At 35.8% G+C, this 18,877-nt stretch overlaps 1 protein-coding gene across 1 annotated transcript in view; it reads left to right on the top strand.

Annotated features, from left to right (window-relative positions):
- LOC117179635 (decaprenyl-diphosphate synthase subunit 2) overlaps window positions 1-18,877 on the top strand; it is a 161,498-nt gene that overhangs the window by 93,202 nt on the left and 49,419 nt on the right. Inside the window, exon 2 of the mRNA XM_033371638.1 lies at window positions 9,471-9,672. Coding sequence (XP_033227529.1) covers window positions 9,471-9,672 — 202 coding nt within the window. The remainder of the gene's footprint in view (window positions 1-9,470; window positions 9,673-18,877) is intronic.

Raw genomic sequence — 18,877 nt, 5'->3', positions numbered from 1 at the left:
AGGTTTCCACTATTGGCTTTTACGAAATCCTCCTTTAACATTTGTTTAAACAATATTTTGCGAATTCTATTTTCGATATTCACATAAACAAATCAAAACATCGGCATAGAAAAAGATATTTGAGAATGATTGACACATGAGCTGTGATTAATGGAAAATCCGACACCTTTGACGTCATGGGAGTCGCTAAAGACTTGATATAATAATAAGAGATCACTTATTACAGCTCATTTACAGGAATAAGTCTCTTGCGGCTTTCAAAAATGTACACCACCCAATTGATTATTGGAGTGATTCGTTAGTCTTTTTAACGACGAAAAAAATGTTTACTCATTCGTTAAGGGATTGGGATTTGATTTTTGTATTTTGAACTTTATTTTTGAATTGGATTATTTTTCCGGGCACGTCATCTCGGCTCCAGACTCGTATTTACTTATTGCCTCCAACTGAATCTAGTTCGCCATCCAGGCATAAGATCAGTTTCCCTTCCTGGGCAAGAAATGCACGCTATCTCAGCTATTTCTCGCCAACCCATCTTGGTGTACGCTGTCTAGGCTACCAACTTAACCCTTAATTCCTGGCAAACACTATTCAAACTACCAAAACAGAAATCCTTCTACGAGCTGTTAGAACAAACTATAGAATTTATATTATTTCACATGCGAAATAAATAATGTTATTTGTTTTGAAATAATTTCTGTTGCAATCTGTACTTGCATGTCCTGTGCCAATAGTTATAATATTTCTCTGAATATAAAATATTTTAAAAATTGATAGTTCTACGAACTCTTGCACATTAAAAATAGCAACTAAAAAACTATCGAAAGGTGTAAGAACCTAAATTTCGATTTTTTTTAGAGTATGTCCTCTTTCTTCGGCGCACGTCACAAATAGATTTGATTTTAGGTGCTGATAAATATGGCTCGTACTTATTACCTGGCCTACAACAGGATGTGTTGGGTAATCTTACAGCTTAATCTACAATTTTTGGTTGGATCATGTCGGGTCCAGTTATGGAAAATAAAATGGAGACAAACAGCCTTCTTACTTTACATCAGAGTATAACTTCTAAAATCTTGCATGAAAACTTGACTACTAGCGGCGAGAAAATGATAGGCATCTGCATTTGAAGCTTAAAAACTCAGTCAAAAAAATTCTAGCGCAATACAAAAATAGTCAAATGAAAGCTAAAATTGTTCTACGTAAATGAGTTTGAAGACGTATATGTGAAAAAATTTTCGTGCTTTGCAGACTGGAAAATGCGAAAAAAGTCAGGATTTTCGGGTACATTTAAGAACAGTCAAGTGTCGAGCATTTCTTCTTATAAAAGGGGCAATGGAAAAAAATTTGAACAAATTCTGAATCCTTGGGTGACACCTGGCCATGGGTCAAAGAAAGTCACCAGCGGTTGACAGTAAAAAAAATAGGCCCCCCTGCTTTCTGACAGTTTGAATAGCTTTAATATCTTTATTAGAACTGAAGATAATCTAAACTTGACTGCTCTTAAATGTACCCGAAAAAACTTACTTTTTTTTTACATTTTTCAGTCTGCAAAGCACAAAATTTTTTTTACATAAACGTCTTCAAGCTCCTTTACGTAGAACATTTTAGCTTTCATATGACTATTTTTTATTACGCTGCCATTTTTTTAATGAGTTTGTTAAGCTTCAAAGGCAGATGCCTATCATTTTCTCGCCGATAGTAAGTGTTGGGAATTGGAAGAACTACCTACTAGAGACCCCCTGACTGACGAAGAAAACTTTTGCTAAGAACATTTCTTAATGACGAACCAACGCACAAATGATGGATGGTATCTAATACGATTACCATTCAAGAATGAGCCCCCAATTAAAATCGGTGCCTCCTTCTCTAGAGTAAAAATCATATTGGATAAGGTTCTTCGACGATTAACTGAAAGAAAATGTATTTAATGTATTAAGTTTGATTTCTAACAGCACTTCCTTAAATTCACACTTGCATATTGGTCCAAAGATTCTAAATAATTTAGTCCCTATTATATTGAACTGGAGATTGCCTCGTTTGGTTTACATGCTTGAAATATAAAAAAAATATTTAGGCAAACTTTGCTAGATGCTCGTGATTGTAATTATTAAAAAATTGTATGGTGCTTTCCTAATAACAAAGTGGTGGACTATCAACTTTTGACTGTCACTTATGGCACCGCATGTGCTCCTTACTTGGCTAATAAAGTAATTATGCAATTAGCTCATCACGAAGGCAATACGTTTCCTTTAGCTATAAGTATCCTTGAAAGGAATATCTACGTTAATGGCATTTTGCTTGACGCGGATACTATAGTACAAGCCAAGGAGAAGGGACATCAAGTATCTCAATTGTTGGAAGCCGGTGGTTTCCACTTGCGAAAATGGACGTCTAATCATCCAGAATTATTGGCAGATTGTCCTTCCGGAAAGCATGAAAGGGCTATAGAGTTTCCATTGGCTGAATATGCTTTGTTTAAGGGTTTAGGTTTATTTTGGGATCCTGAATCTGACTCGTTTCATTTTAAGTTAACTTCCTCTCCAGTGGAGATTCCAATTAAGAGGATCGTTCTTTCTTTAATAGCTTAAGTATATGATCCAATGAATTAGTTAACTCCCGCAATATTAGTGCCTAAGTCATTGATTCAGGAGCTTTGGCTACGGAAGCTTGATTGAGATGATAAGTTGCCTAACGACCTTCGGATTAAGTGGTTTGATTGTCACAATACTTTGGAGAAACTGGAATCTCTGAAAGTTCTAGATGAACTAGGCAACTGCAAGAAAATTTACATTATGAGCTTCATGGATTTGCTGATGCTTCTTTTAAAGCTTACTTCACTCCTGTTGTTTACTCCTGCAGCCTTGCTGGCTAAGGTACTTGAATTCCTCATGGATACAATGTCAGTTGAAAATGTCTCCACTCTTTGTTACATTGATTCAGTGACTGTTCTGACTTGGCTCGCTAAGCATCCTTCAAGTTGGCCAGTTTATGTAGCTAATAGAGTTTCTCTAATTCACGAGATTGTCCCTCGTGCCAAATGGCGATATATCTCTAACGAGGATAATCCCGCTGACTGTGATACGAAGATGCTCTCATCGGAAAAATCGAAAGCACCCTTTATAGTGGCAAGACCCACCTTGGTTAAAATTGCACTCTACAAAATCGCCCGAATATCGCCACGATTCTCCCACACCATCCGACTTAGAACCGGGAGTTCAAGAATGTCATCACGTATTGCGTAAAATCAAGTCCATCCGATTTAATCTTGAAATTTTCCTCCTTGCCTGAATCGCTCCGAGTAAATGCCTGATGCAAGAGGTTTGTTAATGGCTTTGTTTCTAAAACACTCTAAATTCCCAAAGTCGAAACCTCAATGTTTTTTGGATTCTACTGGGTTTTCCAATTCTGAAGGAATCTAATTCTTAGCTCATGCCATAATTTTACCACTGCATCACCTGAGTGAAATTATAGCTGTACATGCTCACATCAGATCCCTACACGGTAGTCTACAATTGACCCTGCGTGCGCTCAGACAGCTCTTTGGGATCTTTAGTACGCGTCCTCTGGTTAAAGGCCTAATCAAGGATTGCTTTGAATGTGCGCGAAAAAGAGTGACTCTTTTCCAGCAACTAATGGGGAATATGCCTGATTTTCGAGTAACTCCCAATCGCCCCTTCACGCATACAGGGGTAGATTATGCAGGCCCTTTTAATGTACGCTTTGCTCCTGGATATGTTTACAAAAGTTATAAAAAAATACGTAGCACTTTTTGTTTATTGCTGCACGCTTGCAGTACATTTAGAGCTCGTGCCTGACTATCTTCTGCTGGCTTTCTCGATGCCTTCCAGCGATTCTCTTTTAGGCGCGGAAGGCCTGCCCACTTGTTGTATATTGACAATGCCACGACATTTCACGGTACTGTTAAAGAATTAAGAATTTTGAAACTCAGACTCAATTATAATGTTCATATCGATTACGCTACCGAAGGCACCTCGTGGCATTTTATACATCATCCTGTACCTCATTTGGGTGGTTTATGGGAAGCCGGTGTTAAAAGTTTAAAACACCATCTAAAGCGAATTGTTGGCGCCTACGCTCTAACTTATGAAGAGTTTTCTACTCTCCTCACGCAAATTGTAATCTGTCTAAACGACCGCCCTATTGCTCCACTTTCCAATGATTCTGAAAATTTCGCTTATCTCGTACCTGGACATTTTTTAATTTTGCTTCTTTGACAAGTATTTCTTAACCATCCGTGGCATACGCGGCAGAGATCCGATTAACACTTTAAAATTAATACAATATTTTCTGAAATTACTGGAGAAGATGGGGTGTTGATTACATACAATCGTTGCAAAAACGCTGCAAGTGCATCAATAAGGCTCTAAATCTCATGATTGGTGATATTGTTTTTATCAAACATGATTCGCTACAGCCATGTCGATGGTTATTAAGTAGAATCATTCAATTTTTCTAGGGAAAGGACGATTTAGTACGTTCAGTTCGAGTAAAAACTGCCAATTCTGAATATGATTAATTGATTACACAAATCTGACTCCTACCTGTAAAATTGAATAAAGTTGAGTATGATTAAGGAGTTCTTAGTCTGCTGGATTCAAACTTGTAATTCTAAATTGATAATGATAGTAGTTTAAACCAGAAAAGGTTTATTAATTATCCGAGCGTTTTAGAATCCCGGACTAAAGCCAGTTGAACAATAGTTGTGGTTCTTTGTACTTTTTTTTTTCTTTTAGACTATCTGCATATATTTTTTTGAAGCGACTAGATAGGAAACCGAAACTCGGAGGTAATGTTAACTTTAAAAGTTCTAGAGAAAGTAACCATCAATCCTAACTAATCCCCAAAAACACAAAATGCCCGAATTTCTGTAACAAATCCTACAAAGGATATCCCTAGCCTAATAAAAATCTCCAGGAGTAACAAATTCCAACCCCTAGAGACTATCCCTACCCAAGACACTACCGACAACTCTAGCACACAAAACTTAATTAATTTGGGTACACCAAGAATTAAGAGGAAAATAAAAGAAAATACGTCAGTAACATTTTCATCTAAAAGCAAATAAGATATTGGAAATTGACAACAGAAATCAATGGGCTAATTTTAAAAATAAGGCTATTAAATAAAATAAAATTACGGAAATTTTAGGATAAATTGACAAAGAAAACAATTGTTCACCAAAAATCTGCGAAGCTTTGTTGAGCTTAACAAAAGTCAACAATCCCAATTAAAAAAGCTGCTCGAAAAGAAAATTAGAATTTCATTGGGAAAGAACATAGAGCGACTAAATCGGCAATACACAGATTTACAAATTTCAATACATTATTCACAAATTCCTGTTAAAAGAAAGTTCAAAGCCAGTAGGGTTGTTTCGAGAGTCAGATATCATTTTTCCAATAAATGGATCTTATAGTATATGAAATTCTTTGACGTCAAAGGGGTCGAATTTTCCACCAATTACAGCTCATGTGTCAGTGATTTTCAAATATGTTTTTCTATGCTGATGTTTTGTTTTGGTTGTGTGCACCTCAAAAATAAAAGTCGCAAAATATTATTTAAAAAATGTCAAAGGAGGGTTTCGTAAAAACCAATAGCAAAAATCTACCGTAAATAGATATATTTATGGTATGTATAAATAATTCATTGAAAAAGTACTTAAATATAGTCATGTTTAATGAAAAATTCGTAAATATGTACGAGTTTAAAATGGGTTAATAATTGTATTTACTGTTTTCCTTCAACGTGCTACTGACTCTTAATCCAAATACTATGACAGGATAACTTTTTTTTGGTAAAATAAACCTTAACAAATAAAGCTATCAAACCAAAGTAGTCAGAATTGACAGCAGACCGTGGCCATCCGCTTTATCATGAGTTTCGTTAGTTTTTATGGTTTTCGTCAAAGCCATATCGTCACATCGATAGGTAATTATGAGAAACTCTAAGTCACGTGGCGCCCACGTGACACCAATTTGAATAAATGTTTCACCACCTTCAATTCACAATAATTTTTTTCTGTGGAACGAATTAACAGAAAAAAAATATAACACACCTTCGGTTCGGAGTAAAATAATGTATTAAATAATCATTTTATCCACTTGGGAAAATATATCGATAAAAAAAGTGGCCGAAACGTAAAACAAAATATACTTTCGTTTTCAGCTTGACCAGGCCGACAAATATTTCGAATGAAACTTTTTCATTCGACAATATTACTCAAGATAATCAATAAAAACTTAGAAAATTTTCCGATCAAAAATCGATGTTTTGTAAAACACAAAGCGCGATTATTCGGCCGTTTGTTGATAAAAATGCTTGAAATTTGTATGGTTTATTCTCAATATACAAGCGATGACTATTAATAACGCACTTTGCTTAAAAAGCGAATATGTTTTTTTTTATTTAAGAGCAAATTGATTCGAAACGAAAACCACGTTTTTCGCGACAAGTTATTTCAACTAACATTTTTTCGATGACTGTCCTATTTGTCGAAGTTGGCAAAACGTGGTTTTCTTTCGGAATCAATTTGCTATTAAATAAAAACAAACATATTCGCTTTTTAAACAAAGTGCTTTGTTAATGGTCATCGCTTTTATATTGAGAATACAACATCCAAATTTCAAGTGTTTTTATCAACAAACGGCCGAATAATCGCGAGTTGTGTTTTACAAAACATCGTTTTTTGATCGGAAAAGTTTCTAAGTTTTTATTGTTTATCTTGAGTAATAATTATCGAGTGAAAATGTTTCATCAGAGAAATTTGTCGGCCGGGTCAAGCTGAAGACGAAAATATATTTTGTTTTATGTTTCGATCCCTTTTTTATCGATAGATTTTCCCGGGCGAGCAATACTTCCATGCGGTTTCGAGCGCTTGTCGAGTTGTTGCATCCGTCACCCCAATTTTAACGTAAAATTTTGAAAACCTAAAATACTTAAATATTGAATAAATTATGCAAATTTACACATCATTCCAGACAAATGTGAGTTTGGTTGCTCAGAAATTAAGTACTTTGGTTTTTAAATACACGACAAAGGACTTCAAGTGGACGAAGAAAAAATACAACCAATCCGAGAATTCCCTTAACTTAAAAATAGTAAGCAATTACAACGCATTATAGGGATGGCAAGTTGGTACAGAAAATTCATCACACACTTCTCTGAGATATATATTGTAACTAATTAATAGATGAGTGAAAAAAGGTAAAATATAGGATTGGGGATCAGAACAAGAGGAGGCTTTCCAGAAAATGAAAGATCTTTTAAAGTCAGCACCCATATTAAGCGGTACTTACTCAAACAATGAACGGAGTAACTTAGGTGATAGCATACGCGAGTAGAAACTTAAACGGTGCAGAATCTCGGTAATCGGCATTTGAAACAGAATGCCTAGCGGTATTTTGGGGCTATTGACTATACGCAAATTCAGGCTATATTTAGAGGGCTATAGTTTTTAAGTAATCATGGATCGCCTAGCGTTAAAGTGGTTCTATAACTTGAAAAACCCTACTGACCGATTAGCCAGGTAGGCATTAGAGCTACTCAAATATGAATACGAAGTCATGTATCGAAAAGGAAGCCTAAATTTGATCCCTGATGCTCTGTTGAGATCAGGAGCATCAGCAAAAAATATCGTGCTTGCCTTAGCTTGTAGCGAAGAAAACCCATCAGAAGACAAGTTAAAAAAAGACCCGAAGAACATTTAAAATGGAGATTCAAAAATTTGCAACTCTATTTTTACAGAACTGACCCACTCAAATCTACTCTATTACCAGATACAAACCTTTGGAAATTAGTCGTACCCCAAAGGTTGAGACGGCAAGTTTAACGGGAAAAACAGTTGTCACGTTACTAAGTCGTCAAGTCGTATAGTGGTAACGTCCCCACGTCGTCACTTCACCTATCTATCTACGTCATTACGCCATACCCGTTACGGGATAAAAAACCCCGATATGTAAGTGATTAATAAACTATGTGTTGTTTTTAATAAACCCGTTGCCTCATTGTGTCTACACCCTCATCTCGGCATTCCAAATTCCGATTTCCCTCCTCGCTCGGTCTTACCCCGTAATAACACAGATGAACACAAACTCGCATTGTTAATCTAACTTAATTCTGTTATTGCGCTTATAACAGAATTTTACGACACAAACTCGCATTGTTAATCTAACTTAATTCTGTTGTAGCTCTTATCACTGAATTTTAAGCTTTAGAGTAACTTCAATATAACGAACTCCTTGAATAATGCAGGAATACTATTCAGGTATTATACTGAAAAAGTTTGGCACTAAAACTGACAATAGGTTTTATAAACTCATTCCAATACGTAAAATACTTTGTCTAGAAATGATATCATTTTTATAATAATCCCGTGCAGAAATAATATGACTAAGTAATTCACTTCAATAAGATTCCCAACTGTAGACATAATTATACAATCATCTTTGGAGTAGAGCCTAGCTAACTCATTATCACAAGAAGATTACGCTATGGAACCATACTTGGAATAGGACTAAGTAAAAAAAATCTTTATTTCTTTCATTTTATTGTACATGGGCGAGGAAAAGAATCATAGTCAGCGATAGGCTCTGGACAACCTATTCCACCCTAAGAACACTTTCACTTAATCGCATCAATGTAGCAATCTAAAAAGTGCACTTCTAATGACCTTTACCACTCAGTGGCAAGCCTCCACAGTGCGTTCACTATGTGAAACTTTCGCTTTTCCCCTAATTATAGTTTTCGTTTTTTTTAAATTAAGCATCACTTGTTTCAAGTATAATTTATATTAAAGAAAAATTATTATTCAAACATTTTTGCAAAATTTAATCTTTGTACTACAATCTTATTCAATTAAAATATAAATTTCGTCTTAGGCAACACGTTTCGAGGTCCGTAACCATTTTTGCGTATTTTTGAAACGTATGCGTCGCCTTTCGGGAATAGAAAGCACTAAAAACGGTCTTATTTTCCCCATTAGAGTAAACGCACTGTGCAAGATGCCGACTCTCGCTTTCCAGCGTGCTTCTCAGCCTCTCAACTCCGCGCGCGAGCTCTCTCCACTAGGGTCGTCCTTTAAGGGGGCAGGGTCGATCTGGCATGCGCATCCAAGGATTTTACACATCATAGACTACTTCTAGTTCTATTTCGTCGCTGTGAAATGTATTGTCTGTGTTCAGGGTTTCCATATAATCCACGGTTAATATTAAATGTAATTATTTGTTTAAAATAATATTTAAAGTAATGGAAGAGAGGGCATTTGCGGTTGGTTGTTTCATCACTCATTTTTAAAATATTTTATCTAATTTTATATAATTAAAGACAATTCACATTATTAAGCTTCATAAAACAGTAAGAAAGTTTAATGGTAATCTTAAAGTCACCATTTATCTTCACCATTTTACTCCTAGACACTAATTGGGTTAATTATTACTAATATTAAATTGCAGTCAACGTGCTCTGGCTGAAGTAACTGAGATGATACGTACAAGTCATTTGGTTCACAAGGGTCTAGTGAATATTCAACCTGGAGTTTACCCTGAAGCTGCAGAAATGAACGACATGACTTTCGGAAATAAAATAGCTTTGCTAAGTGGCGACTATTTACTCGGTAACAGTTGTGCAGAGCTTGCTGCATTGAGAAATCAAGATGTAAGTTGAAGTTTTGTTTAGTAGATAATCATTAATTAAAAGCACACATATGCCTAAATTAATTCATTAAAAATTATTAACATGTTCACAATTGTTTCCTTAACAGCACAGAGGAAAAAAATTGAATATCATAAACTACGTTTATTATTTTATGAAATTTACAAGAAACAATTTTCAAAATTGGTTACTCCTTTAGATTAACAAATTGTTGCCGGAGAATAAAATTGACTCTATGAGTACTTAGCTTCGCTCTAAAAAGGAAAACTAGAACATGTTATTAAGATTCGCCATGCAGCGTACCTAACTAAGGCGATGCCTCTCTTCACGACGGAAGTTTTGAAGGCGGGAATCATATCCGCACTCATCCAATCACGTGCAACAAATTGTTGCGTCCACGGATTGCACGAATGCATGGTTTAGGGTTCAGCTCTTGCTCCGTTCTATCTGGAGAGATAATGTTAGTTATAATAGAACTGTTACCATAGAATAGAGCTTGGTACGGCTCTGCACGAGAGGGTTGCTGGGCCGCATCCGAGATGGGCCGGAATCCCCTCGACGGGTCCCGAACTTATGGGCGACGGAAGGTCCCGTCGTCAACCTTGCTCGTTCGCGCGCCGAGAGTACTAATCCTCTCTCCCTATCGTTTTCGTGAGTGCTCTAAGTGCCGCTCCAGGATCGCTTCCCGAGGAACCTCGCCACGACGGCAAGACTCGCCAAAGTTCGTCAGGGAGACCATACGCTCAAGGATGTCGTCCTCTACATATTTACTCGGCTCACACCAGGCCACCGGCCAACTATGTAATCTGTATCTGAGTTATTTGTGTGGAGTCTAGAGTGTCTGTTTGATTTGTTACTTGTTGTTGAAAGTCTACGTGATTTGGTTTGTTTTGAGTTAATTCGGTCCTCTAATGGTTGGCTGTCATCGGTATCCAGTAATTTTAAATTATTAATTCTTGATTTGCTACGGTTTTCTGTATGATTGTGAGAATGTTTATTAGTTTCTTTAAATTTTTCCCTTCAATCAAATTGAACTGATTATCTATTTCGAGTTTCGCTACTATTTTTCCTGTAATTAGGTTCTATTGTTTCTTGTCTATTTTCAAAAGAAATATGAGCTGATGGGTGTAATCTAGACCTGAAGTTGTTTGCCCTTTCTTCCCTTTCTCTAGAAAATCTTTCTTATTGTTGGTTCATAAATTCGTTGATCTCTGCGTATTATTTATACGTATTGGCGCGCCTATTCTTGGTAAATGTTCGTTATCCCACAAGAATGTATTGTTTGTAGTTTTAGTTGTTTCTAGTTGTCTTACCGGAAATAATCTACCTTGGTTTGAACTGTCTCTATTAACTGTGTATTCTGTGTTTTTTTTCACGAAACCCCTACCACGTCCTATTGACCTATTTGTTGTTTTATGTATAGTGCCAGTGTTCCTAGGTGAAATTACTTCTATGTTTCGGATTATTGGTCTTGTTTTGACCTTGGTTAAATCCGCGTTTTTGGTTGGAAGTGCTGCGGCACCTTCCAGGTCTAAACTATCATGGTCGCTCTCCATGTTGGTAGGGTTAGTCATTATTACTTTGATTGTACCCAATCTGAGTTTCATTTAATTTTCATTTATTTAAAATTTCATAAATGTGACACCCTGTAATCAATTTATATAACCGTTTTCTATTTCATTTTCATTTCGATGAGAATATTAGAGTTTATTTTTGAATACTTTAATTAAGATTGTAATTAATAGTAAATTGTCGCAGAGTTCGAAAATGTGTTTGCTTTCTTTTTCTGACCCTTTGTTTATGATACACGTCGCGTGACCTTACCTCGACTCGCGAGTATTGCTGACTGCACGTGCGAACTTGTTTGCGCGCTTGGAAGTTTCGTCAAGTCGGGAGTTTGGAATATTCAGCAAAAATAAAAATGAATGTTTTTCTTTTCACGTTTCATCTTTCCTTATTCTAATATTTTATTTCATAATTTTAGTTTTCGAAAATTAAATTCAAACTTTAGTAATATTTTAGACCCAGTTTTATTCTTTTTTAAACTTGGATTGATAGTTTCCGTTTTTGGTTCAATCTATACTGATAGCTACTTTCACTTGTCATTTTAATCCATATGCGCAATATTTCTTCAACATTTCATGCCACATAAGTACGAACAATGCAAAATACAATGGCAAATCACATAAAAACCATACAATACGAGTATATCAAAGCATATTATAAGACATGTAAATCGTACCAATACACATATTATAATGTCCTAATAATAGGTTTCTAATACTCAAAGGCAAGGCAACAATTCAAATAGCATGCTACGAGTTACTAAGAGTTCAGAGTAAGAGTTTAAATTTAAAATTGTGTACCTTTTTTATCGGCAGGTTTCATGGCTGGTTACAAGGAAAAATGTGGGATTTTAGGTGGGGCGCCAGGGATTACGAAGATAAGACCGAAGAAGGGAAATCGGGAAACGGGAGTCCGAGAGACTGGTTAAAAGTTTAGTTAAAAGCAAATCGACATTTATTGCCACTTACATTGTTTTCCGGTGGCCTGGTGTGAGCCGAGTAAATATGTAGAGGACGACGTCCTTGAGCGTACGGTAGCCCTAACGAAATGTGGCGGGTCCTGACGTCGTGGCGAGGTTCCTCGGGAAGCGATCCTGGAGCGGCATATAAAGCACTCACTAAAACGATAGGGAGAGAGGATTAGTACTCTCGACGAGCGAACGAGCAAGACTGACGACGGGACGTTCCGTCGGACCCGTCGGAGGTTTCCGGCTCATCTCGGATGCGGCCCAGCAGCAACCCTTTCGTGCAGGGCTGTGTCGAGCTCTATTCTATGGTAAAAGTTCTGTTAAAATCTTCGCGTCTTTTTCTGAAATACTCATGGCCTTTCCAATTTTTCTGATATCGAAAGTCATGCACTCAGCTCGGACATCATCTGCCTGTGCGAGACATGGGTAACTTTACAAAATTTAGATTCCCCTGTTTGGGTCCCTGATCACACCGCTGTTGTAAGTAATGCACAATGATCTGCTAGAGTCGGCCGCCCTAGTGGAGGTTCAGCAATTTTTATAAAAAAGCTTTATTTAACTTTGAAATCTTATTAATTTCTCCTACATGTATTTTTATTGAATGTTGGTAAAGGGCATTTCAATTCATCATGGGAAATGCTTATTTTAACTATCCATGGATGCTAAGCTGTTCGAGCAGACTTTTGAGGAGGGCATTTCTGAGGTTATATCGGGTTATGTTCCCTAAAGATTTTTCAGGCAATTCTACTTTTCTTGGATTTCAGGGTATAAGTGTTAACGATATTTGCGTGTAATATTGTGTCAATAGACCTGATTTCTAATTTTGAAGTACTTCAATTGCCTACGACATTCCAAATTATTTTACTGTACAATAAAAGAGAGTATATATGAAATGTCTATTTCTGAGAACTCTACGTACTCCAACGGAGAAAGAAATACCCTAAACAATATTTTAATTGTCACAATCTCACCTGTCACCGAAGTTGAATTCACTTGCAAAACCTAATGGCGTACTCCAGGAAAGAAACCTTGGGATGATGAAGAATGTAGAGTCACGCGTTTAGATAATCTTAGATAACAATCATCTTAATAATCTTGATAATAATAATCTCATATAATCTTTAAATGTCTTTAAAAAGTCGGGTTTTGCCGATACGGCAAAGTGTGTGTTGATTTGCATTTTTCAACCTGCTCTCGAACGTTATGAACAAAACAATAATTTTTATAGCATTTCTACACATATATACGACAAGAATCTTTATTTCTTAGAAAATTGATTTTTTGAAAAAAAGATGTGGTACTGTACCCTTAGAAACTGATTGCAACCCAAAGTATAACTGGCTTCTCCAGCTAAAAAATATGTTTAACTCTATGTAACTCGGAGCAAATGTGGCTTGACTTTGATTCTGCGTCGCTCGTTGAAAATATGGATGTTTTTCTAAATATTTTTTCTGATTATCTCTGGCGCTCCGACTATGAAAAGTCCCTTCATTCAAGTAGTCTCCAAGTTTTCACACATCTTTAATTCTATCCTGACTTTCAATCATATCTGCATCTTAGATTACCTTTTTATATAACTTCTATTATTGCTCAACTTATACTTCCGGGCTCTATCAGGGGTTCTATACGTTTTAGAGAATATAAATTTACTTATAACCCTGCTCGACTCTGCCCTATATGTAACTGTCAGTATCAGAGGACCTGTATCATTTGCTAGGTGCTTGTCCTGCCTATTCTGACTCAAGAATATCAATCTTAGGCCACCCAGCAGCCGCGACAGTCAATAGCCAGTCTTGGCTGAGTCTTTTAAACTCTAATTGTCTACACGAGCTGCACAAAGTTTCATTGTATGTCCGGCAGATTCGACAAATAAGAGCATTCATTCTGGAGACGTGAATGTCTTCATCCTTAAATAATTTGTTCTCTTGGCTGTGTGTATGTATGTGCGTAGATGTCACACTTTATTGTTGCAGATAAATTTATGAATTTTCAAGGGCTTAATTTCACCACTAATATCTTTAATCTAACTGAAGAATTTCTAAAAATATTTACTGCCTTTTTTTAACACTCAATAATATTTAAAAAATCGGTTCTCCACCGTAAAACTTTTTCCATCAACATAATTCAAAGTTAATTGAAGAATATAAAAGTTTACTTGTATCGAGACAAATCAATTGATCTATAATATTAATACATTTTATTAAAGAGCAAGGAAGTAATTGTCATTTATACTATATGTAAAATGGATTTTTATAGTAAAGGTTTTTCGTTTTCATACTTTACAGTTGATTCGAGACGAATCGATTGGCCTTTAATATTGATACATTATACTAAAGAAGATGAAAGCTATGGTAATTGTAACATTATAATTTTTGATCAACTTTCTTATAATACTCTTTCGGCACTGTAAATCAAAATTTCGAGTAAGAAAATCGTACTTACTTTTCCCAGGGCGCCAGACCTTTCTTGGGTCAAAAAATAACACAACGGAAGATGAGATAAATCTTAATTTTATTCAAAGCAACATAACGTACGATAACTTAAGAGATTACATAATGAAAGGTAATTTTTTTGAAAGCAATGTACCGGTAAAAATTCTGGCTAGCTCAGAACCGCAAAATACGGTATAGCGGCTGGTTCGATCGCGAAATGTTTCTCATTTTATGAATAACAACCCAAACATTTTAGAACAATAACGATTTGGATATTTATTTTAATTATAGATACATAAGTATAAGTTCGATCCCGACAATCTCTTCAATCGATTCTAATGTCTTAAAATTAAATCTCAATCCTCAGATACTCCACGAACTTTACGAACTTGCGGTAAACAAAAATTAACATATCTGAGTTAACACATGAGAGTAAAGGAATTATCGATAATATTCTTAAGATATCGGCAATTATTTTATCAACTATTGGGGGAAATAAAACGTGGAAACTCTGTGTCCACGTATTCCGCGACAAAAATTCCGCAAACTGAACATAATTTCTTACAGCAAGAATTAATAATACAAAGTACAAAATATCGGATAAAAATTGTAATAGCTACGTGCACAGAGGTTTTCCTAAATAAAAACAAATGGACATACCGGCTGAAACATTTCACAGTCAAAGTTGGAGATAATTTTCTTGGACGGTTCTCCGATCGGCGATGAGGTAATCCGGGCGAATAATTTTTGGGAATCGGCTAACTGCGATCCAATGAACACACTAGACCAACACTAATTAAAAATATACTCGGCGACTAGGCACTTCGGGAGTCATGAACGGAAAGAGGAAGAGTGCTGGGGTACACACTTATTTATTGACTTGTGGTCTGTCGCAATATTTGAAATTGGTCGTCGCTGATTGGTCGCAAATTTGGCGCGAAGTCATCGCACAAATTGGAATAGGGCGCAAGATTATAGTATTATAATATTCAAAGTTATTATATCGCCAAATACCAATTTACTATATATGAAAAATAGTTATTAATTTGAGACGTAGTCCTTCCTCTCCTATAAAACTCTCCGGAAGACTAATCTTATTCTCGCTCATCGTCGTACGAGTCTTGCACAGAATCAATTACTTCCGGAACTTGGAAGCAGGGCCGTAGCTATGGAGATCTCGCTAGCCATGATGGAGATCGACGACGAATCCTTCTCTAACCAGAAAAAACAAGGTAGAATGCAGGTGGAATGGTGAAATCAATAATTTTTGGAACGCCTCCTGACGTCAGCCAAAATTATGATAGCATTTTTGCGATGATTTCCGGGCGAGGGTCAGTTGTAAGGTTGGCAGCAATGGCTGGTGTTACTAGGTGGCAGAATTTGAATTCGCTCGCTGTAGAATCTAAGTGGAAACATTTGGAACTAAGAATTCCTTGGACCTCTCCTTGGCAACCAGAGTACTTCGGTGTTCCCACGATGTTGGTAAACTCCAAGAAAATTATACAAAAAGAGAAAACAAACGAATCAGCCAAAAATTAATAAGATCTCGAAACAAGTCGTGGTGCATCTTGTGATTCCCGAAGTGGCAATTTAATATTAACGTTATCAAATCTCCTTCGAAGAATCGCTTTTTTTTTCTTGTGAGTTGCAAAGTCTGCAACGTCACATAATGAATAATATTTGCAAATACAGTTCTGTATAGTAAAACTTTTTTTATTAACATAATTCGAAGTTGATGCAAGAATAAAACAGATTCCTTTGTTCGAGGCGAATTGAATAACCTATAATATTAATACATTTTATTATAGAGTAACGAAATTATGGTCACTTATACTATATTAAAAGTCGACTTTACAGTAAAAAAATTTTAATTGCAAACTTAGTCTTAACTTAAATTAACTTAAGATGAAGTTGGGAAAGGGATAGGGTGCGACAGAATTTCCCCCTTCCGTTTTCGAGTTCGTAAGAGTACCATTTTGAATGAAAAATTTGATTTGTCTGATTTGTCATTGTGCTTACAAAAATTTTTTGTATTTATAATTTTGTATTTTTTGTAAATTTCTATTCTTAAATGTTACTTACATTGTTACTTAACTTAAGTATGCTCCCTAAAGTGGAAACATTCGAGATCGATTTCACAACTAGTTTTGATTTTGATCATATTTCTTCATATAACTTAAAGTGCTGATTTCGCAACTAATATTCTTTATTTCGTAGCCTCAATATTTTCAAAGACATAGTCATAGTATATGCATCAGGCTTCATTTTAAACTATATTAGAAACCTTTAGCATTTGCAGTTTGCTTGACACAAGATTTCAGAAACAGACAAAAAAAGTTTTTTCAGTTTTAATTTCTTTTGATTGACAAAAGGAGAAAGGTAGATCATTTTCACCTTCAGCTTCGTATTCTATGGGAGAAAAATACTGGAAAGTCCCATCAATTGATGATAAATAAAATCTTGTTTGCCAGTGTTATCTTACCAAATATTGCTGGTGTTGAGGGCATGTCCAACGTGGGCCATTTAATAGACTGTGAGGGATCTCGCAAATTACAGGATGGGAAGGATTTGGAAGTCGAGAATAATGGGTGAAGTCAATGATAGGGGCAAATAGAGTTCAAATAACAAGGGTTTATTGAACCAACTTACAGCGATGGAGACTACAGGCAGTCTCTTCTCTCCAAAGTCCGAACTGGGTGGCAAAGCCGAAAACGGGCAAGCGATGGGGTTGAATCCGGGCGATGAAGCCAAGATTCTGGATAACAGCTATCGGGGTTGAAGTCCTGGAGGATCGCGTGGCGTCCTGGTGGGTTGGTGGCGTCAGGGAAATCCAGGGGGTTGCAGGATGGTACACGATGGTACCGATTACTTCGTATAGTGAGCACAAGACACAAGACAGCTTGCCTTTGGGGCAAGATTATGCTTGTCGTTCCCCACTCCTTCTTCCAGGCCCACAGGGCCGTATGGTATCGGAGTATTTGTAACTTTGTTACAAGACATTTTTTTAGCTACTCGATTTTGATTGTTTTTAGATTAAGTCCCCTTTCTTCGGCCCACGTCACATACATATGTCGTATCTCAATAGCAGGCCCAGTTGATTAGCCTACTAACTGTGCAGTTGGCTAATCGACGCTGAATAGCCAACTGTGTACCTGCATCTGCTCACGTTCGTCTAGTGGACGGATGAAGGCAGCCAACAAGCGTTCAGTCGGCTATTCGACTAAAGCGCTTCAGCCCAGTAGACGACTATACATATGGTTCATAATATATTTTAAGGATGGACATTTTTCATTTGTTTTTCATGGAAATATTCTGAGTAAAAAATAATAAAAAGAGTTTCTATTAGAAATGTTAAGCCATTTACAATTTAAATTATGTATTTATATGACACGAGGTGCGCTAGTATGGAAATCTTAAATACAAAATTATCCGATTCTTAAAATAGGCAAGCAAAACTACAAAAGTATATTTGGTCTTTTTTTAATGTTTAAAAAAAGTAATTGTTTTTTAATCTTCCGTTTTATTTATTTTCATTTATTATAACAAAGTGGACAATTGTGAAAAAGTAAATTAAACAATAAACTAGCTTCGAAAAAAGCGATTTAGGGTAAAAACTAGTCAATTATAATTAAGAAAACCAAATAAAATACGTGATAAAATTGTTAATTTTATACTGACCATTGCTCAATAGGACTAGAATATAACTGTATTATATAAAAAAGTAGGCATTGAGCAATAGTCAGTATAAAATAAAAAATTTCATCACGTATTTTTTATTGTTTTCTTAATTATAACTATCCACTTTTGACCTCAAATAGCTTTTTTTGAAGCTAGTTTATTGTTTATTTCACTTTGCCGTAACGGTAAACTTTGTTATAATGAATGAACATATGTAAAACGAAAGATAAAAAATCCAATTACTTTTTTTCAAACTTTTTCTGTGATGTTTCTAAAGATTGTAATTTTATTTTTAATTATCTTGAATTAACGTAACGTGTCTTGTTGGCTTGTCACTTTTCTGACATTTCTATCTATAGCTACTCAGAAAGTAGATTTAAGACATATGTCATTTATTAAAAAATGTTTGAAATTTCAATAAGTTTAATATATAGATTAATTCATTTTCGAATATTTTGCTATTTATAGCTACAGTCTGTCAAGTTAAAGCGTGGGTGGCTTTACTCGCAGTCGGTAAGGTGTATCGACATGATTTTGGTGTCAAAATATTAAGAAGAGCTCCCTC

The sequence above is a fragment of the Belonocnema kinseyi genome, chromosome 9, assembly GCF_010883055.1.
Source record: "Belonocnema kinseyi isolate 2016_QV_RU_SX_M_011 chromosome 9, B_treatae_v1, whole genome shotgun sequence".
NCBI classification, from domain to species: domain Eukaryota; kingdom Metazoa; phylum Arthropoda; class Insecta; order Hymenoptera; family Cynipidae; genus Belonocnema; species Belonocnema kinseyi.
This window is presented reverse-complemented; position numbering and strand designations above follow the sequence as displayed.